The sequence below is a fragment of the Orbicella franksi genome, chromosome 5 (assembly GCF_964199315.1).
Source record: "Orbicella franksi chromosome 5, jaOrbFran1.1, whole genome shotgun sequence".
NCBI lineage: Eukaryota > Metazoa > Cnidaria > Anthozoa > Scleractinia > Merulinidae > Orbicella > Orbicella franksi.
Genome location: NC_138149.1, coordinates 3,979,368 through 4,001,531, shown reverse-complemented (window position 1 = coordinate 4,001,531; position 22,164 = coordinate 3,979,368). Strand labels below are relative to the sequence as shown.

General features: G+C 40.9%; 1 protein-coding gene across 1 annotated transcript; it reads right to left on the bottom strand.

Annotated features, from left to right (window-relative positions):
- Positions 1–4,026: 4,026 nt before the first annotated feature.
- LOC145487598 (beta-lactamase-like protein 4) lies at positions 4,027–20,284 on the bottom strand. Its single transcript, XM_081466417.1, has 12 exons — positions 19,836–20,284; positions 15,779–16,131; positions 15,072–15,209; positions 14,481–14,624; positions 13,887–14,008; positions 13,270–13,422; positions 12,138–12,266; positions 10,807–10,909; positions 10,511–10,589; positions 9,761–9,901; positions 8,995–9,107; positions 4,027–7,749 (listed from the first exon to the last, which is right to left on the bottom strand). Exons 1-12 carry the CDS (start codon positions 19,891–19,893, stop codon positions 7,381–7,383), a joined length of 1,902 nt encoding a protein of 633 aa, XP_081322543.1. The 5' UTR covers positions 19,894–20,284; the 3' UTR covers positions 4,027–7,380.
- Between the last annotated feature and the right edge of the window lie 1,880 nt (positions 20,285–22,164).

Here is a 22,164-nt window from a genome sequence, read left to right as displayed (position 1 = left end):
GGAATTTAATTACCCGTTTGGATCTAAATGTTCCTCTAAAACTTCGGGAAAACGAAAAATCGTCGGGATTTCGTAGATGACCGAGGGCCACTGCACTCCAATGGCTGATATATTGTACGAGTAGCTCAGCCAATCAGATTGCAGCATTGCATTAGCATACTACAGTCGAACCCCCCATGGTCCCTTACGAGAGCTTAGAGCATATTGAGTCAAAATTTTGCCTCATTACGGAACTTTGCGGAATAAGGTGCAAACGGCTTTTACTTTACTTTTACTTTTACTTTACGGAGTAAGGTACAAAAGCTACAAAATAGAGTAGCCCGTGTTTTGACCTACTCAAGCTATGACGTAGACGCTGGTCAACTGTTCAAACTTCTAAGGTGAAAAAATCTAGCTTGCCAGCAGCAAATTCAAAGAGCTACGATGGTTTACAGGTCTCTGCACGAGTTGGCTCCAAACTATCTCAGTTCTAAATTTGAAAGGCGAGAAATCGCATATGACCTAAGGGACTGAGAATAAACTCAATGTTCCATTACCACGCACAGACTATTACAAAAATAGCTTTAGCTATAGTGGCGCCATTCTCTGGAACAGTCTTCCTTGTAACTTAAGGGAAGCAGAGTCCCTTGGGCAATTCAAACGACTTCTCAAAGAAGAACTGTAAGGCACGGTATCCGTGGAAAGCATCCTTTTCATTTAATATTTCTCATTATATTAGTATTAGGTATTTTTAAAGCTGACGAATTTTGTACCGTGGATAAATAAAGATTATCTATCTATCTGTTAGCATATGTTTTATTCATGTGGAAAGTCGATTTCGAGAAAAAATCCTGTACTTCTCACTGGGAAATTTCCATCTATTGTACTACCCACGAATACGATTATGTAACAACACCTTATTATCCAATTTCCGCTCTATTATCTGTCAAGTGGTCGCTTAGGTAAGGTTAAAAAAAAAGAAGAGAATTTCAAACTTTTAGGGCTAAAAGTGGTCGCGGTAGCTTACGAGAGGTGGTCGCTTACAAGAGGTTCCAAATACAGTGATTTGACTGGGAAACTTTTGGTATTTTGAAAAGCTGGTCGCTGAGGAGAGGTGGTCGCTTACAAGATGTGGTAGCAACCGAAGGAGAACCAGGCGAACGCACTGCGTAATCGCTCGTGGCATCCTTGCGATACCCCTCAAAGGTCGATTTGAATTAAAGTAAACCTATATAAATTTATAGCTATGCACGAAGTTTGCCGTCCATGAAGTTATGTAAAGCATAAATCATTTGAAGTTTTGACATCTTGCGACAGCCAGCTTTTAAAACCTTTCACGCTTTGTGTATATAAGAAGATTTTTTAATATCTTTTTGTCCGTTCATTGAACTGAAGTGTAAATTTACTTTTGTATGCTTTGAGGGCGGTCAATGGTACCGTGCCAAAAATTGAATAAGTGAAGTGCACGAACGTTGTATGCGCTTTATTCCGCTAAAAAAAAGGAAAATGCAATTTTCAGATCGATATATTGGACACACCGCTTTCCATAAAGTACCTTTATGAAAATCTCAAAACTATACTGTAATCATGATGGGACACTTACAACTCTCTATTTTATTGTTCCTTTAGACATTTTTTATTCGTCCTTGTTGAATGTATAATTTTTGGATTCTATGAATGAACGGTTTGATTAGATATGCAATAAAATTAATTTACATTCAAGCTTTTCATTTCCTGAGTGTTTTTCTTATACCCACAATGACACAAAAACTTCTACGGATTTCCGGCAATAGTTGTTAACTGGTTCAGCGTAACTAGCGCATAAGATCATCGTAACAATAAGAAATGATAATTGGTCCACGCAGTCGATCTTTATATTTTCATCTCAGAAATACTCTTCCTCAAGTAGCGGCAATCTTTCATTTCCTCGAATAACTTGTCGAGTTCCTTTTCTTCTTTCGTGATCACTTTCTTAGCTCCATTTGCTCGATAATGAATTTTCAAAAGTCTCGTGGCGACCAGGGCTGCCTTTCCAACGCGGCTGATATTCGCGCGTGTTATAGCGAACTGGCTGGTTCGACGTCTTGAGGGAGCTTGTATTAAATGTGACTCTAAGGTTCTCGACTCTGCGCCAATACTGCGGCGAGTTAAGTTATTTTCCGTTGGGGGACGAGATTCCCATGAGCTTGTGTAAGTAAGTTTTCCCTTAACTCTTGGGGCGTCCTTGCCCGCAGTTAAATTTCCACCGGAATGTCTCCGTTCTCTCTGTGGATGAGTTTCTAAAAATTTCTCACCCTCCATTAATCTTTTCTCGTCATGCATTTGCTCAGCTGTGAAACTTTTCCGTCGATTTTCATAAGAAATCTTAGCCTCTTTAAGCTTTATCTGTAAATGATCATGATCAATAAAAATTCTTTCCGCAATCTTAGGAAGCTCTACCTCCGCCTTTTTCCGTTGTGGTGTTTTCTGACCAGATCTATCTACTCTACCAGATAGAGCCTCGCGATCGCTTCGGAAAGTCTCCGACGATTTTCTCTCCGATTTTATTTCGTGTCTATCTTCAGAAAGTTGTTTTTGTGGTTGGTCTGATAAAGATACATGCCTCCTTCTCTCCTTTTTAACTGGCAAATTAAGATCTTCGTTCAAGCTTTGCCAAGCTACCTTAACATGGACTGACACGTGTCTCTGGACAGCTGCCTTGGTCTTTACACTCGGCTTCGTCTCTTCAGCGATTCTGATGTCGCTGATTCGAGCTGGCATAGTGTTGCCCCTGGGTCGCGGACGAAATGTAAAAGCACTTTCTAACTCGGATGGCAGTCGCACAGAGGAATACTTTGATCCTTGGCTGAGATTGTTAAACGAAATTCTACGACTTCTCGTCCGCTTAGAGGTCGCGACATGTACAGTTGAATTTGATTCCCTTCCTGTCTCTTTGAAACCCTGTATCACACATTTGTACTCCTCTGAACATGGCGAAAGACTGCACTCTGATAAGCGTTTCAGCAGAGACTGTTTTTTCCCCTGGTAGCTGCGATCGGCCGCGCCTAAAAATCTCGATTGCGAGCTGTTATTAGTGATGTTTGTTTCTGGGGCTGCATATTGAATTAAATGTCTTTTGCCACGTTTTGCAGTCACGTCTCGTATTTGAAATCGCCGCGGATTAATTGTTTCAGATTTATTCTCTGCTTGCTCGGAAACCTCTTGCAGGCTCTTTGATCTTACTTTTTCCATTTGGCCTCGAAAGGGAATAATCGTAAAAAGGTTTCTTTCAGTCTTGGTTGCAAATCATACCAGTTACGCTTTGCACGTATTGCGTTGAATCTTCATTGAGTGAATGAAATGGACATGTAAAGCCCCTCAAAGTTCAATCCATTGTACCGGTAATGATATTTTTGTTTTTCTCGACAGAGAGTCAAACTCCTTTTATGCCAAGTCGCGCAGCTCTCTACGTGATCAGAGTAAGGGATGAAACTACAAAAGTCTACGCACAGATCTCAGTGTGTTTCTTTTCACAAATGAATAACCGGCATTATCTAATTTGCGTCTGCTAAGCCAAATCATTTTGCTAGTAAGCCCTTGGACAAACACAATGGTGTTATATCCTTTGAAAGTCTGACATTTGCGATGAAGCCGAATTGAGAAGTTTGCTCAGGCCTTAAAAAAATATCAATGCTGATTAATCGGTAACTTTTTTGCGCGGCGAGCTTTTGTTTTAGTGATCATGAAAAGACTGTCGATATTAGATTCATGAGAATACATCGATTTATTTCGAAAGCTAATTTTAATTTGTCAGCTAGCAATATTTATGGGCCATTAAATACGACAAATCATATAAATAGATGAAAGGCAAATGCCGTCAGAATTGATGGTTACTAAGAGAAGGCGAGAAATAAACAAAATATTGTGCCCGAAGTTTGCTGAGCCGTCAAAGAATCTTTGTAATACCGACAAGTACTGTTTTTTTAAGTTCAATCTATTTATATTAAGTTCAACAATAGTTAATGACCCGTGTTCTGTCGTTGAAATGGCCATTGAAGTCATTGATAAGTCCTTTTTACTGCGATAATTAGTTTTTGCAGTTAGATGTTGTCCTCAGCAGCGGAAAAGCCGCAATTTGGAAACTGAAGTTGAAATCCAGTAAATCGTTCATGCAAGTTCCCTGAATTAAGTTCATGGTAACTGATTATTTATCCGCTTCAAAATACTTATCACAAGTTAACCCAAGTGACAGGTTGATTTTCTGCCATGTTTCTTTTCTTTTTATTAGTCTGTGAGGGAGGGGGAGAGGCTAACGGGGACGAACAGAGGGGGCGGGAGACCGGGAGAATAGGGGAGGGGTACGGGCGGCGGAAGGGAAAAAGGCGGGAAGCAGGAGACGTCGCGGGAGTTATGAGAGGGCGGTAAGTGAGAGAGAAATGCAAAAGGAACAGTGAAAAGACATGAACCCAAAATGTTATTTGAAGGCAGGGTACGGAAAGTGGAGGTTTTAATACCCTGACTTAAACTAATCTGTTTTATTACGTTATTTATTCCCTAAACCTGTTTGCAGAGCAGTTTATTTCTTCTGCTTTCCTGTTGTGACGGGGAAGAATGGGGAAGATATATTTTATTCCTCGAACACCCGTCATTAGCTCCCGCGCGCACGTGGCTCAATTTTCCAAAGTATGACTCGGCTAACCATTTAGAGAGCAATACGTCTTTATTACACCTTAAAAATAACGAAAATTAAAAGAAATCCTTCCTAATGGATGGGCATCGTCCTTATAAGCCTCGGTAAGCAGGCCTAAAAGCATCTGATTTAAGATCACTTAAACTAAACTATTACATTTTAATTGATCTATACAACTCCATGCTTGTCTGTTGCCACTGGCCGAAAAAACTGCCCTTTTAGACGGCAGAGAACGTCTAAGCGCAGTGCATCTATTCAAGTAATGGGTCTTTTTATCAATGCCACGCAATATCAAAAATTCTTCACATTTTTTATATGAACATAAAACTACCCGTATAGATTAATTTACCATGCCGAATTTAGTATATACACGAAGTTTCATAAGAGGAAGTCTGCTCTATATATTTATTTTCTTTGTAAACATTGGCAACTTTGGGGTCCTATATTTCCATGATTTTGCAACGGATTCTTATGAAACTTCGCATATCTACTTAATTCAGCGTGACAAACCTAACGGTATAAGGCTTATGTTTTGTTTGACTGAAAAAATCAGAAAGGCGTGACACAAGAGATCATAATCTCTTGCGTGACATCGGTAAAAAAGGTCCATTGCTTTTAATGTGATTGGTTAAAACAGAGATAATATATTTTCTAGCGCTATACTTTTGAAATAGAGGTCATAGTCAAGAGCCCTATGTTATTGAACAGTTGGCTTTCTTGAATGTCTTAACTGAGCTTTTTAAGCAAATTTAATTACAGAGATTACTACGTGAGTGCAAAACACAGAGGAGCATCAAAGAGCATTACTATGTTAAGTTTTGTGCAAGTGTACTGTTTACTAACGCGAAGTAATATAGTACGGGCAACATATCCTTTCAACATACCGTGCCACATTGTTGCGTTACACCGGCGGGAGTCCTGTGCGAAAAGGTCGGGGATGCCCGTCGGGAAATTTGGATTAAACCCCAGGAAAACCAATCTGGGTGTGACACGAGCTTTATTTGACTCCTAAAAAATTCTTCTTTAAAATGCACGGACAGAGTTTTTATTATCATTATTATTTCTTCGAGTGCAATCCTGAAAGATACCTTGACAGCTAAAAATAGCGGAATTTCGTCCTGAACGCCCTCGAGTAACAACAAAATCCATGGCTTACACCGAGTCGTATCGTTACATGAACCAACCGCGAGCCCAACTCAACCTCGAGTCGCGAGTCAACATCGAGTCAACCACGAGTCAAGCCAGCTTTTTTTTTTTCTTTTTGTCTCGGAAAAAAAGAAAGATTCCAGGAAATAAAATATATGAACAGAAAGATTGTGTTAGCCGTTAACAACAGGACACTTAATAAAAGGCTCAACTCGATCGCGGCTCGCGCCATCTTGTAGTCTTACGCAACATATTACCCAGAGGAACCTGGGATCGTTGGATTTTCATGCTTAGTCCCACAAAGACATGGTGTCGTTATGGGATGGTAAGTCGCGCTGAAACATTGAATCTATTTACGTCCTATTATCTGTTTTATCCCCTCTTTCCAAAATAACGCAGCTATGTTCCAGATGGATTAATTTATTGGCTAACATTTTTATTTATTTCTTACAAAGTAACCGCTAAGAGAGCTTCGTCTGTATGTGCCACACAAGCTATACTTGTTTTTGGTGCAATTTCGACCCCGCCAAATGCCCTCGGGTACTTTGACACTACAAATAACGTGACTTGCCACAATGCATGTTTGTCAAAGTCTGAGGGACTGGGTAATATGCTGCGTTATGCTACCGTGAAGATAGCGCGCGAAGCGATCGAGGTCAACCTGTTATTTTATGACCTGTTGTTAACTGGTAAGACAACCTTTATTCATAACTTTTATTTCTTACAATCCATATTTTTTTCGGGACAAAATGAAAAAAAAAAGAAACAAAAATTGGCTTGACTCGTGGTTGATTCATGGTTGACTCATGGTTGACACATGGTTGACACATGGTTGACTCATGGTTGACTCATGGTTGACACATGGTTGACTCATGGTTGACTCATGGTTGACTCATGGTTGACTCATGGTTGACTCATGGTTGACTCGTGGTTGACTCATGGTTGACTTGGACTCGCAGGTGGCTCGTGTATCGCTACAACTCATTTACACCAAGCGAGACGAGCATCCACGACCTTTTCACTCGGGAGTCCCCCCACCGGGGCATTGCAACAAAGGTGGTAAAGCATGCAATAAAGGTTGCAATGCAACAATATTACGCGACAAGTTGAATAAATATATTGCCCGTATTACTTGGCCTCACTTTTCTTTCTCGGGAGTGGATTGATGTCTGGATGTGATCCACACTATAAGGCTGCCCGTCCTCTTTACATAAGATGAGACAACTGTTTTTGTTCTTCTGTGAGGACAACGCCAAGATTACTACGATTATATGTTGAGTAAGGCGTGACGAAAGTTTGGTGACCAGGTTTTAACGTTTGACTGTGTTGTTGTTGTTACGGATAACTGGCTCTTTTTCCAGTGGCAACTTGTCGGCCTTTGACGTCATTGGCAGCAAAGCGCGCGAAATTGCATTTGCAGACGACGATATTGTTACCACTGGAGACGAGGAAAGTTGCTCGTGGCAACACCGTAATTTCAAGTCCAGAACTTAGTCACCAAAGCTCCATCGCACCTTGTTAATCAACTGATAGTCGTAGTAATTAGGTTCTCTGGATTCCAGCCGTTGTCGATAATCAAGCCTCCACTACGATGTGTTATCAGCTGTGTCTAAACTCCGATCCCTGTAAAAGTATGCTCTACCACTGGCCGACGCTGTCCACATCGTAAATTTATCACAGAGACCGTCTTCTTTAGAGGGACTGTCGAATACTACGGGCTCATTGTCTGATCCAAGCGTGAAGATGCTAAAGCAGGGTAACTCCGGCGTTACGACAACTCTGAATATTAACGGCTCCGTGTAGTTTAAGATAAACGCCTCGAATCCGCCATTAATGGACATAACTAACTTGCCAGCGTCATTCATTTTGACCTGCAAAAAACTCAAACTAGGCTCAAGACCTTCCACTTTGTAAACTCCAATGTACTGCTTGGTATCAGGCGGAACTCTTATTTCCTTAATGAATCAAAAGAAAGAAAGCATCATGTGTTAAGAAAGAGTTTAGAGCCAGCGAAAGGGTTTTCACAAAACGAACTTCAGGCTCTGACCCGAGGGGTACTCTACATTGTTTTATACGGGGGAGACTCCGCCCCGAAGTCCACCTTCTTGCCCTTTTGTATACCATTTTGGCAGAGAAGGTACCGCTTTCGTATGTATACCTTTCATTGAAAAAAGGTAGCCCTTTCACATACTTACTTACATTGCATCTCCTTTTCTAAACCCTTGAAATGAAGTTGATGAATTCTACGATACAGCCATAAGGTGCATCTGTTCGAAATATTTTAGTTAATATCCCTTTTAAATATCTAAATGACAGATTTTCAACATGTTAATCAGCACCCAGTTACACACCTGGGTTGCTTGGAGAGAGGCACAGTGAGAGTAAAGTGTCTCGCCTAATATAAGACCACAACGCAATGTCTGAGGCTAGGGCTGTCTCTAAGATGTTCGGCAACTTTTGGGCACTTTTTCCAATTTGGGGCAACTTCTTATGCAGTCTAAGACACTACTGCAAAATTATAACAGACCAAACTGGCATATGAAGCACTCATCAAGCAGCTTTTCTTTTTACTTTCTTGGTCACGACCGTCACATACGGTATAGTTTTCTAGACGTTTCTAAGTTTTACTCATCGTGCGTTCGCATTGGTTTGCCCGTGGTTTGAAAAGGCGGTGTCCTGCGCGATGATGATGATGATGATGATACTGATTGAAAAGGCGTTTCAAGTGGTCAGCGGTGGGTTGATGAATTCAAAATGGCGGAGTACGACCCCTTATGCTCAAGTGACCGCAACTTGATATAGCAGCCCAGCATAAAAATTAAAAATTCGTAATATTGATTGCTGGGTTAAATAATGAACAGAAGAAATAAAAATAGGTTACGACTCGTTTTAGCCGCCATTAAATGCTCAGGAGTCAAGGAACAGTGAAAAAAGGTTCTTTGGTAGGGTAATAAACAACTTGTAGAAAATTTGAAAAGCAACGTGAAGATTTTGGAGCAACTTTTGAGCAACTTTTTAAGAAATTTGAAGATTCTTAGGGACAGCCCTAACCCCGGCTATATCATTAGCTAGCGGTAGAGCCTCATGACACTGTCATGGCCTCTGTCCTGTTCGGAGCAGGGTCCACCGATCTGTCAATGATATCTTTAAGATGATGAATGTAGAACCTAAATTATGCCTTTATTATTAACACAGTTCACCTGTTCTCCTTCTGTTCTTAAGACTTCTTTAAAAGCGGGCAGGAAAGTGTTGCTGAATTTCTTGTCAACTTTGCTCCGCAGAGCTCCGCAGTTTGTACAAAAAATGTTTAAGGCTGAATAGTTTAAAAAAAAAGAGAACAGTGATTTCTGTGGATTGACGTTAATAAATGTACGGCAGTAACCAACTGATAAGAATGACAAAGGGAATGTGAATGTTCTAAAGCTTAAACTTCACGAGTAAAGATAAATAAAAGTCTGTTTGCAATCCATCTGTTCCTAGATAGGTAGGCGGGTCGGCGTATATAGGTAGGTAAATAGGAAGGAAGGAAGGTAGGTAAAATAGGTGCTTAGGTAGGTACATAGGTAGGGAGGTAGGTAGGCAGGAAGGAAGGAAGGAAGGCAATTTGGTGGGTATGTATAGGTAAGAGGGACGTAGGTATATAGCTAGGTTGGTATGTAGGTAGGAGGTAGGTAATAATAGATAAGTAGGTAAGTAAGTGAGATAATACAAGATAGATCGATAAGCAGGTGGCTGGGTGAATTTAGGGGCACGTCTTTCGCCGTTAGCAATTGGCTAAACACTCCTAGCTACTCCTTCCAGTACCAAGATAACGAAGAGACATTTACTGCCACTCAGTTTTCTCAATAGTCTGTGATGTTAATGTTATTAACTATGAGAGTGTTTGAGAAACATGTGGAATAAACATACGGCAGGGCAAGCAGCGATTTTTATTGAGACACTTGCGAGTATTTTTTAATTACTTACCAAGCTTCATTTCTGGTAAAAGTATAATTAACGAGTTGAATCCGTAAGCGTCGCCTTGCTTTTTTCTGATCAACATATCACCGGAAATTGTCATCTCCCAGGGTGTTCCAATGACATTTTTTCCGTCTCCGAGAATATACTCTTAAAACCAAAACAAAATGGTGTTAGCTGAGACATTTCAGTCCAAATAACATGGCGAGTAATTATTTACAGTTGCTTAGTCCAAGGGATGAGTCGGGGAAGATGAGAAAGAGGACAAAGGAGTCCTGTTGATGCTCAAAAAATGGAGGGGCTCCGCCAAAGATTTATAACTCAGGCGGGTCGGGTCGGCAGTCTCTCCTTTGACACTCGCCACGGATTCTTCAGCTACGTCCAGCCTGCCAGCAAGCATAATCTAGGAAAAAATGTTCTATGCACGCGTGATGGGGTTGATATTATTCTGTCCAGAAATGAAACGAAACCGAAATCCGCAGTTGATACTTGTAGACAAGAAGACGAAAACCCTACCACTTTCACATGGGAGTGCCTATTACCCCATTACACCCCCTTCTTATACCTCCCTCCCTAGAAGTCGCTCCCTTTCGAGTGAGCGAACAAATGTAGACTGCTTCGCAGACCTCCGTCAAAAACAAACAAAAACAAACAAACAAACAAGAAAAAAACAAAAAACAAAAACAAAAAAACAAAAAAACCAAGAGTATAAAATAATAATCTGTTTACAGGTGTTAAAAACAATAGCACTAGATTTACCTGGTGAAAAAAAGGCTTCTGTGAGGGTTTTCGAAATATATCTATTGTTCGAGTCGGTTGTGAAGAGACCAACTTCCAGCTGGCAGTGAGGAACAAGAGACAAACATTAGAAGATTAGTTTATCTTAGTGCTGTAGGGTTAATTCAAGGGTTAATACAGAATGGGTTAGCTATCTGGAAAGAGATAAAATGGAGAGTGGGCTATACAGGGAAACACTCGGGAGGTAGTAACGCAACGCTTAACCGTTAGTAGACTTAGTAAGGAATTTGCGTGACAGCCCTAAGTTTAGCTGCTACCTTTGCAAAATCTGCCACAGTTGAAAAACATCCTCCAGTTGGATTCAGCCAGCCCCATTCTGTAGGATCTGAGAATTCGTTTTCGGGAATACGCTGCCTTATGCTGAACGCAAAGAAAACAAAGCAACATTAAGCCATAACGGAGTATCATAGAGTTTTAACCCCTCAGTAAAGCCCAAACAAAGAGCGCGAATATTCATTGATATACATATGCCGGATATGTAGGTTATTGACCAAGCGTGAGGTCAAGATGGCTGGATATTGGCCAAGTTCTTTTTTTTTCCCGTATTTATGGACCGAGAAGGAGTCGAGATCCATAAACACGCACAAAAAAAAAAAACACAGAAACGAGGCTAATATCCAGCCATCTTGACCAAACAAACTTTTTCAGTAACGGATATAGTATATGGAAAAAGAATACTATTTTCTTGCTGGACACAGCGGGTAGTAAGCAAGATAGTGCCATCTTGCCCGCTCGGGTAGCCAATCACAGCTCAGGATTCGGTTCATCTTGCTCGCCCGCGGAGCTACTGCCTCATCTGTTACTTTCGTCTAGGTTAGTGCCAGAGGTTATTATGGTACAGTAGAACCCTGGTAACTCGAACTCTGAAGGGAAACGAAAAACAGTTCGAGTTAGCGGGGGTTCGAGTTCTCGGGGTCGATCGAATATCCAACTTGCCATGATAATAAAGGGAAAGCATCCAATATGACTCAAAACATCGGGCAATGACTGTCAAATATGTGAACGGTCGGTTGCACTAATTAAAATCAAATTCCTGTAGTGTTAGTTTTGAGTGTTTTTACCGATTACACCACAAGAAAAGCTTATGGGATGACATCCCTGGTGAGTTACATGATCCAGAATTAATTCGAGTTATCGGAGTAAATTTTTATCAAGGGAAACGAAATTTAGCTCGAGTTTACGGGGAATTCGAGTTATCCGAGTTCGAGTTAACTGAGTTAAAATGACTGAAAAGTGGGGTCAAATCCGAGGGAAATGGGACTTGGTTCGAGTTATTTGGGGAGTTCGAGTTATCTGAGTTCGAGTTACCGGGCTTCTACTGTAGTTCCTAATTATTACGTATGGTTTTTTTTTAATCTCTTCAAACGACAAGGAAATAAATTACCCCAGACCTGGCCCAGAGGGTATAAACAATTGTATTTATTTTCAATGTCTTTGTTTCCTTTTTCTCTTCTATTATCCTGATGTACCTGTCATCCAGAGCGAAAAATGTGTTTGACATATCAAATGTGGCCCAGAGTGTATAAATCGATTGTTTTTATTTTCAATGTCTTTGTTTTCTGTTTTCTCTTCTATTATCCTGGTGTACCTGTCATCCAGATTGAAAAATGTGTTTGACATATCAAATCTTGATAAGATATTGTTCCTCATCCATCCTTCGTATCCGTTTCCGAATCTCTGACCCAGTACCTGACCGAGCAGTGCAAATCCGAGGTTACTAAGCAGAAAGAAAGGAAAAAAAGACATGCAGAAAATGTTAAGCGTTTTCTAACGTCCTGGTAGAATGCAATACCCTAGCAGAGAATACAAGTCGTACGTAATTTTGAGAGGTAATTTTGGTGGGTGACTGAACGCCTTGCTACTACTTGGCCTGGTTTGAATTCCTGGGTGACTTTTTCCCAGGACTTCACAGTGACCTCATTCGGTGACGTATCTGGAGACGAGCGCCTGACCCAAATGGGATTAACCGGGATACTGGAATAGTGAGAGCTTGGGACTAGGCAAGGTATAAACCAGGTTGTTAGGTATTTAATAGGAATGAGAAAAAGGTGAACTACGAAGTACGAAAAAAGGCTAGTGTCTAGTCCCCTCTTGCCTGATATCGCGTAACATCACACAGGATTAGTTCATTTCAGAGTTTTACAGTTCCTATTTATTATGGGATAGGGGGTCAGAGCAAAAGACAGATGGGAACGGGAGCATAAACACAATTTTTGCTGACACACCCGTCATTGAACAGGTGCTAGCTGTCAAACGTTTGTCTCTGACATGACACCCGGCCTAGAGCAATAAAAAAGCCGGTATTGATACCTTTATGGAGTAGAAATGAACTTAGACCACGCCTAGAAAACGATTTCTGCCTTTTTTACTCTTAATTTCTAACACCTTGACGACTTCCGGCCAAATTCCCCACCACTCTTACACTTGTGGATAGGAGCTCTGGTTATTCACATGATAAAATGAGATAGACCCTTTCAGAAAATGTGTCGTATTGCGTTATAGTAATGGCCATTTCTGAGGGCCATTTCTGAGTGCCATTAGCCTCTGTGTCAAAACGAGTCTAAGTACAAAACCATTCATATAGAAATGTACCAGCCTACATGTTCATTTTCACGAAAATCAAACTCATTTTCTTATGAAAGGTGTTACACGAAGACTCGTTTTGAAACAGAGGCACAAGGTAACCCGGAAATGGCCTATTAGAGGGTAAATTTTCCAACCTGTAATATGGCTCTTTCCCAGGTTCATGCAAGAGGGTCACGTTTCTCATTCGCTGAATCATCTGATCATTGGTGTATGGGCAGAAATTTGTTTTCGTGTCAGGATAACACGGCGCCTCCCTTGGAAGACCAGAACGATGAGATGCAAGCTCCCTGTGAAATAAGATAATAGCAAAAGAACGAGACAAAGTGATCACGTATTTCACTAAGAGCTTCCCGCGTCCTTCGAGACTTTTTGAAGAAACCCTCACGCGGACAAGACCCGTAATAATGGACAAACCATTATTCTTTTGAGGGTGGGGAGGCAAGGGAGTGGCCAATTTTCTGAGGCCTGAATTTGTTTTCACCCTTAGGTCGCGCATGATTTTTTTTGGTGGGTGATAGCTTGTGCAAGAATTCTTTTAGCATCAAAAACAGGACCTGGATAGTGGAGAGCACTTGCTCGATTTTTTTTCAGCAGTTTTTGCTTTGCAGGATTTTTTGTTATTTGGGATATTGCCCAACCTCCCCCACCTCACCCAAATAAATAATAGTCCGCCCCTAATATCGATGCATTTGAATTGGATTTGCCACTGATCAAAAGCGCACGAAATTCCATAGTAAAGTTGAAGCCTCACCTTAGAGTGATTGGGGCACTGCCATACGGATTTTTGACCAAAAAGTTGGTTTGATAATCAGTCACGGAGTCGTCAAGTGAGTTTACAAAGCCATCATCGTACAGCTTATAGAGCATCAGAGCCTGGAATAATATGTGGGTAAGGCAATTAATTTGTTTCTAGGAATATACTGGTCTGGCAGCATAATTAACGCAACGTAACGCAACTTACGTAACGGTAAGTAACGTAACGCCTGACAATTAACTGACAAAGAAAAAATCGGACCGGCTGGCGGAGCATGGCGAGGTCCTTACGTATATCTGACCAGAGCCAAATATTTTCCAGTCCGGTCCGACCTAACTCAGTCAATAGGCATTTTATCATGCCAGCTTTGCTAAACTTGGCTTAGTTACAAGCTGTGACAAATGACTGAATTGTGTAGTGCTCTGTTCTGAATCGCGTGCTTTGAATGCGTTGTTGGCGTGTGCTAGGCGCGGCCGCGGCGAGACTTTCCCTGAACCCCGAGCCAGTCCAGCCCTACAGTTCACGTGTGATATGTAAGAAATTAAATTCAACACACAACTGTATTATAGCTGCTTCAGTTATTTTTCTCACCGTTAAAACCTTCGAAACACTGGCTATGGGGAATATAGTTTCATCTGTAGGTTTACGCTTAGGTATTTGGGAATTGTTCAGCACGCCATACTCTCCTCGCCAAATGACCCTGTCCATGTACACGATGTTAGCTGTTACGGCACTCTACAAATAATAAGATAATAGCGACTCTCAGTACATTATCTCACTAACTATTTTAGTGTGTAATATTTCACAGTTTTCTACTGTTTCGAATGGATGATTAAGTAAGCTGCTGAGTGTTCTATTCTTGAAAAGTTGGCAACTTTTAAAAACGTGATGCATTCTTAACAGAAGGTAAACAGAACTCAATTGCCGGCCCAAATGATTTTTCCTTAGCAGTTGTATCGCTTTTGCACGAGTAGCCGAGTTCTTTCTTCTCAGCCAATCAGGCGCAAGCCTTAAGCCCCACGTGAATTGGCCTATGGGATTTTTCCCGCGCTTTTCACCGGTTGCACATTTTTAAAGCTGAATCCTGATTGGCTGACTGGGCTGATAATGCTCAGCTAGTAACAGGCTCAGTACAAATACAACTACACTGGAAACAACAATAACCAAATCAAAAACACTAACCGGTCCTCCAAGTTTGATTTGTTCTTCAAAGAGAGACTCCATAGAGCTCAGTTCATCCTGGATACGTTTAGGCAGCGTGTTGAAAGCAACTGGTTTCGGGAGCGTGCGGCACAGGGGCGGTGGAGTCGGAGTATTTCCCTGTTAAGAGCGCATCACAAATATCGCGATCAGTATTCCTCCTATGTAACTTTGCCCTTGGTTGATCGATCAAGGGGCGGGCCATTATTTTTTTTGACGTGGGGGGGGGGGGGATGATGGGTTTTGGCGGTTTGGGCAATTTTCTGGGGCGTGAAATTTTTTCTCACCTTAAGTAAATCACAGGACCTGGTTAATAGAAAGCACTTGCTCGATTTTATTCGCCTTGTCCCCCCACCCCCCCCCCCCACCCTTGCACGATTGTTTTTCAGTAGTTTTTGCTGTGCGGGAGATTTTTGGGAAATTACCTAACTGCACCCCCCTCCCCCGTCAAGAAAAGAAAAAGGATCGTCCCTAACCTTATTGTGTAGAATTGATCATTTTTGTATTCTCGGTATAGGACTGGAACACGCTAAACCTGGATTAACTTATATATTTGCGTTTCTAGGTCTTGATGCCGGAAAGGTAGTGGAGTGGCAAAAGACAAACTCCGCTCGGCTGTGCCCAGACTCTCCCTCCCGGGTTTCTAAACGCTCTTTGAGAACAACAGAAATCAGGAGTATGATATTTACCGTTTGTTCACCATTTTCGGTAACCTTTTCATCTTGAGAATCTCTCGAGAAATACAGTGCCATCATGACAATAGCCACAGCCATGAAAAATATGAGCAAAGCAACCACAATAAAGTCCTTGCCACGTCGATCTCGGCCATGTTGCGCCTTCTTCTCCGGAGGTAGAAACCCAACTGTACTTGAACTTGAAGGCAAGGGAGCCTTTTTCACCGGTGGCTCCTCCCGGTACACGTACGAGGCTCCCGGTCCATTTTCAGGGAAGGACTCGTAATTTCCTATGTACGAGGGGGTGTGTGGGCGTTCTGAATTGTCGTATGCGGTGTTCATGATCCCCCTGGGATGTTTTGCCGTAGCTGGAAGGGAAATTCAGTAATGTGTCATCCTCAGCACTAATTTGGTCTTTCTTGAAGTGACATTAAAAGGCCATTTACGCAGGCCATTTCTGCTTGTGCAGTTTTTGTCGCGATTTCTACAGAAACTTTTGTTGCGCCTGAGTTTACAATTCCAAATTGCTCGTGTAAATCAGCTATGATTTTAATGCAATTTCAGCGTGATATCGCCGGAGATTTCGAAGTTACGACGAAAACAACACAATCTCTGTTTATAAGATATGCGTAAATCCTCCGATTCAAAACCTCCACTCATTTCATCACACTTCATGGCAATTGTTGCAGATCGTACTAAAATTGCACTGAAATTGGGCGAACGCAACAAAACTTTAAACATCTCTCGCGTAAATGGTTTTAACGCTGACACAGTTCAGGAACAAATCAATGACGCATTATGCATGCGATAGTCTGGCAATGAAGTCTCTTGAAGGCGGACAGTCTATCTTAATAGTTAACATTTTGTCGGCCACGCCGGTTCTTTACAAATAAGATGGATTATCCACGAAAATTCGTCTCAGAATTAATCTCTGGATAGATATGTAGCTGAAAACACACGCGCTCTTCACGCGCGCACACACGCAAGCGCCTCACACGCACACGCACGTTCACATTTGGTCAGTCATTATCGTCCTATGTTGTTTTGTAGGAGCGGCCCTCAAACTTAAAGAAAGCTGCAAAGCCTGAAATTGACAGAACCTGCTTACACAAAGAACCAACGAGTAGAGGGGTAGCTGTAGCTGATCATGATTGCTGCGAAGGCAATCAAAGGTCCGTTGAGCTAACTCGTATAACAGTTTTTCCGTTTTGCTAAAAATAGGCACCTTAAGATACCAGGACGGGACGAGCTAGGACGGCTGCCGGAAGTGAAGTGACTCAACCGGGCATGCGCACGAGAACTCTCGACTCATCTCTCTGCCGTCATCTCGTCGAGGACGCCATTTCGCCCGACTAGCCGTCGTATCGAAGACGTAAGTATTTTGCTCTTGTTTTGCCCCGATAACTGTTCCGATCGACTTTATTTTCAGTTATATTGATAGGAATGTTTATAAGGTTCACAGTTTTTGCGATTGTGGTGTACAATCTTCGTTGAGATACGAAAATGTGAGTAAAAATATTCCTCGTCTGTTCATTTGTGTTTCTGCAGCCACTGTGCAGACGCTATCACGATTGTGCAAGCTCAATACAAAATGTATGCATTGAGAATACATCAGTGTAAGTACAGTCGATAAGTAATTGTAAGAATGAATACCATGGAGTATCTATCGAGCAAATAAAATACACATTTTCAAACTGATGTTTAGTTGTTGGTTTTTTATACTACCCGGAACTTGATGCAACGTTTGTTTGATTTTTATAATGCTAGTTACAATTACAGATGGAAATTGAGACGTTCACCAAAAGTCAGGATTCTTCGGCGACAGAATTCCCAAACGCTTTAGTGGTAAAAAGCCATCTGAAGCAGGTCGATCAAATTGTTCGTTTAATTTTTTCATACGGTTGTTATGGTTTCTCTATTAAAATATTGACAGATGTTTGCTTCGCTTATAAAGAAACAGAAATTCAGCATCGCTGTTCACTATCGTTTAAGCCTAATAGGATAAGATTTCTATCATCTCTTTTATAGTCTAATGGATGTCATTGCTTCTGTAAATAGCTTGTACGAGGTTCGAATTATTGACGTCGCAGTCCTTTGCGAAAATGCACATCTTAAGCATTTTGTTTTTGGCGACATGACGGGACCCGCGAAAGTTTCCCGCGTCCACTGCCGTTGCCGTCCTGGCCTTCCAGTCCTCGTATCTTAAGGTCCTTAATAATATTATCTTGCGCTACCGTGGCCTATAGTGGCGTTAAAAACAATTGTAATTTTTTTTTTGCCTTGGTATATTTAGCGACAGATCACTCTACTTGTTTTTGTGCCGTTTATAAGTTTTTTTCAATAACGTAAATCGCAGATAACGACTTGTATGTTTGATTTTCCGTTCGAAAAACAGAAATTTCGTAGAAACTCAAAAATCACTATTCTACAACAAGTGATTATACCCCAAACCCAAGCCATATTACTGCACTGATTGCATACTGCGTGATATTGCTGGTGAGCACGTTCCTCTATTTCATGCTCGACGAACTAAGAGCTACTAAAATATAAGAAAAAAAAGTTTGCTTAGAATTTCTCGAAGGCCTCGTTCTCGGCCGCGATCCCCACATGACATCGTAGTTTTCGCGCTCACTGTTCGATTGCATTCCGCGCTCTTTAACCTCGACTGGTAAGTACGTTTTAGGACTGCTCAACCGGGTTGACTCATGAATTTGCTTCTGGCCAAAGGCCAATATTAATTCAAGACGGAAAGTTAGGAGACAAAAAGGCCCTCGTCTTTACCGCATTACCACATCACTACGATATATACTTACATACATGTATGTGGGAACAACGCCTCATTTATATTAATCCCCAAAATAGACTGACTAAACCAGGATTACACGTGAAGAAAAAAAAAAGTTTTAAGTAGGAATTACCAGCCTTATATAAATATAGAATAAATGTTGTGCTTTTCTCTAATTCCTGTCGCAGAAACCGTTTTTATAGTATAGTATGTAACATTTCCGCTCAATGTCCTTTCAGTTACACATATCTAACTGTATACTCCAACACAAAGAAAAATAATGACAGTTATGTCACCACGCGCTTTGTTTTCGCCTAAAACACGAGTGTTTTCACGTCAGACGTAAACTATACTTCTGTTCCAGATCAATGATTTCAAAACAGTTAGTATAACTTTAGCCTAAAACTTTTCAAAATGACAAATCCGCTGTCGTTAATTATCACCTATCTATGCACTACTTTTATTTTCTAGCGAAAATTTGTTCAAACACTTTTGAGATGGTTACGGGACTAGTTGAGTCGCCTAGAAACCAGAAATAGGAGATCTTTCGGGCCTATATCTTTACACGTGAATTAATTACGGAGGAACAATTCAACAGGATATACAAAGTTCGCCTTTGATCTTAACCTGTTAAAACGGATGGTTGTGTCGGCTGAAAGCTAAGTGATCAAGAGGTGATGATCGATGGTTAAAAAGCTATGTAGACTCAAGAGTTCTCCAGAAATTAAATGCTTCGTTTTAAGAAGTCTTATCTGATGTCACAAAAATTCTGTACATTTCGTTTCATTATAAATTTCAAGTCCAGTGCGTTGCGTGCGTGTTAAATATTCAGTTTAGTACGCAATCAATGTTGTCGAAGTTTTCACCGCTTTTCTTCTTCCCTCGAACTTGCAAGGGTACTGAATTAGCATACCCTGATTTAACGTCTTGAATAGTGCTTAAAGGTATTAACGAACAATGTTACAGCAAACTGTGGCTGGAAGTATTTGCTCTGAGTTCTAAGATTACAATATTAGCATACTCAGAACTACTCACGCGAAAAACAGAACATGGACGGCCACCCACAGATTTTAAGGGTGCAAATTATTTAATCTCTGCCGGTAAGAGAGAACTTGGTAACGCCGTGTTCAAACTGACACCGTGTCAAAACAAGCTTTTGGCTTGCCATTTGTCCGCGATAGGTGAAAAACATCTCGTGCTAGCTCCCTCAGTGAAGTGTAAACATTGGAAAATTGAAGACACATTCCTTAGAATCAAAGCATAACACATCACACAACCAACTTGTACCTGCTTGATACTGCTTCTGAAGCCGCGGGGAACTGAAGTAGATTCCTTCCAAAGCCATTTTGACCGAGATCTTGAAGGTGTGTGTGACTTAAACAAAGATCGATTAATGAGCGTTTGAACGTCAGAGCCACGATAGCGCGCTTAGTGGACTTAAATCAAGAGATTGTCGTAACCTCGACCCCGTCCCCAGGCTCTTCTCGCAACAACGCAATTGATAAAATGTGCTGCGTCAGATAAAAAATTAAAAGGTCAGGTGGGAGTTGTTACAATGTAGCTTTATGAAGATAATTAATTCACGGAACCCTATTAGGCTTTCGGGTCTTTTCGGGAGCAATCGGGATTTAATCCGAAAAAAAATTGAAACCGTTTGTTTATTTCGAACTACTGAGTTTCGACACACACAATCTAGGACCAAATTCTTTAATTTCGAACAAAAATAAATCACAGAAACTGTTACGCCGTCAACGAGCCGACAAATAAATTTCCAGTAGAGATTCGTTTTGTGCGCTGCTGATATAAATGCCCTGAATGACGTGAAGACAGATTTGTGAGGGATTCCCGGTTCAGCCGTTCCTATTGGTGGATTTGATTCGGTTTACTCAAACTTCTTTGTCGTCACTTGATCACGAACAAATTTTAATTGAATTAGTCACAGCACTGCTTACTAGTGCTATCAGATCTATGAGTCCGGCGTTAGCAATCGATAATTTTGATATTCAATAGATATTGAGCACAAAGTATAAGTAGTAATCATGGTAATTAATCAATTTTATCCTGAGAGATCGAGTGCAGAAGAACAATTTAGCTTTCGTCGATTTTACTTTCATCAGGGTTCCATAGTTTTGTTAAATTCGACCACTAGCAGTCTTTTGTTTAAAGGAAGGCAGAAATAATAAAAACATTGTTCATTCAGTTTTATCACGGAAGGAGAGTTTCTTGCTTTTTAGTCGCCAGAAGATTTTTTCACAAATATGTAAAATATCGCGTTGCACGTGGTCTCGGCAACGAACAGAGTTGCCAATGACAAAACGAAAAAAACAACAAAACAAAACAAAACAAAACAAAAAAAAATATCATCAACTGAAGGAAGGAAAAATAATTTCTGTATACCTTGATTGTTTATGTAATTTTTTTTTCTCGTGTTTCGATCGAAATAGAACCACAAGGTTTGTTTTTCGAGCTCAAAATGTCTTAACCTGCATACTGCACACGGGCTAAAAATAGTGACACAGAAATGATAAAAATGCATGCGGCCTAGGATACTGAATATAGCGGAGAAATTCAAATGAGCTTTTTCTACTCAGTGTTTAGAGCCGATTGAATCCTAATCTCTTATGAAATATCAACAAAAAGGTCAGCAAAGACATGAACAGATCATGTCTTCGTATCTTTCTCCGCCTTGCAAAAAGGCGGGTCACACATTTGATAACGGAACCGACCACAAGCGAGATTCTCCCAAGCAGTACCATGATTAACGTCTGGAATTGAGTACGGAGAATTTGTACTCGCCTTATGAGTGGTTAAAATATGTCTGCTGCAAAAGAACAACTATTGAATATGACTTATTGCCCGGGGCAAATGGTTAACAACAATGTTATCACAAGAATATTTGTGCACTAATGTAACATAGCTGGTTCGTCGATCAACCCATTCAAAATTGGCTTCCTGTTAACAATTGTTAAAAGCAGTTGTATAACTTAAATTGCTGCAATGGTTTAATTTTCTGTTTGTTATATCATGTTCGCATGTTTGTCTAGCAATGGTTAATTTACATTACTCGGAGACTTGTTACACACGGGAACCCTTAACCTCATGCGATGTCTGAAGTGTTAAATCAATTAGCCTGCGAGAGCCTGCGAGTGCCTGCGAAGCACGTGAAAAATATCTTTGGAGGCTAAAATTAATTTCGAGAGATTGACAACAAGAAAGCGTGGCGCCTATTTACACAACAAGCAACGCTACGGAGCTTTTAAAGGCACTGAATGCTGAGCCGATGTTGTTTTGTAGCGTAAAACTAACAAACAACACCATGATCAACAGAAACTTGACAGTTTCCATTGTACGCATGAACTACTTACACGCAAGTTAAGTTGGTTACCTTAAAGATTGGCAGAAAAGCGGTAATGTTTTCTGTTCCCCGAGAGAAACAGATAAAATCACGAAGCGTGATGAAGTTGTACGTATTTGCTTTCAGGGCAAGGAAAGATTAATTACAAAACAAGCCTTTGTGAAACCACCGTGAAATTATATGCAGTAAATGTGTTGATGTCATCCAGGGTGCTGCTCTCCCGCTTGGAACACCGCAGTGTCCTGGTCAGAGATCTAGTTT

Bases quoted from the DNA above. Each gene is read 5' to 3' on its own strand.
- LOC145487598 (XM_081466417.1), bottom strand. From the start codon at position 19,893: ATGGCTTTGGAAGGAATCTACTTCAGTTCCCCGCGGCTTCAGAAGCAG. The intron at 15,210-15,778 runs GTAAATATCATA...CGCTCTTAACAG, and splicing joins CCGAAAATGGTGAACAAACG to GGAAATACTCCGACTCCACC. The intron at 12,267-13,269 runs GTTGGAAAATTT...CTTTCTGCTTAG, and splicing joins GGGAAAGAGCCATATTACAG to TAACCTCGGATTTGCACTGC.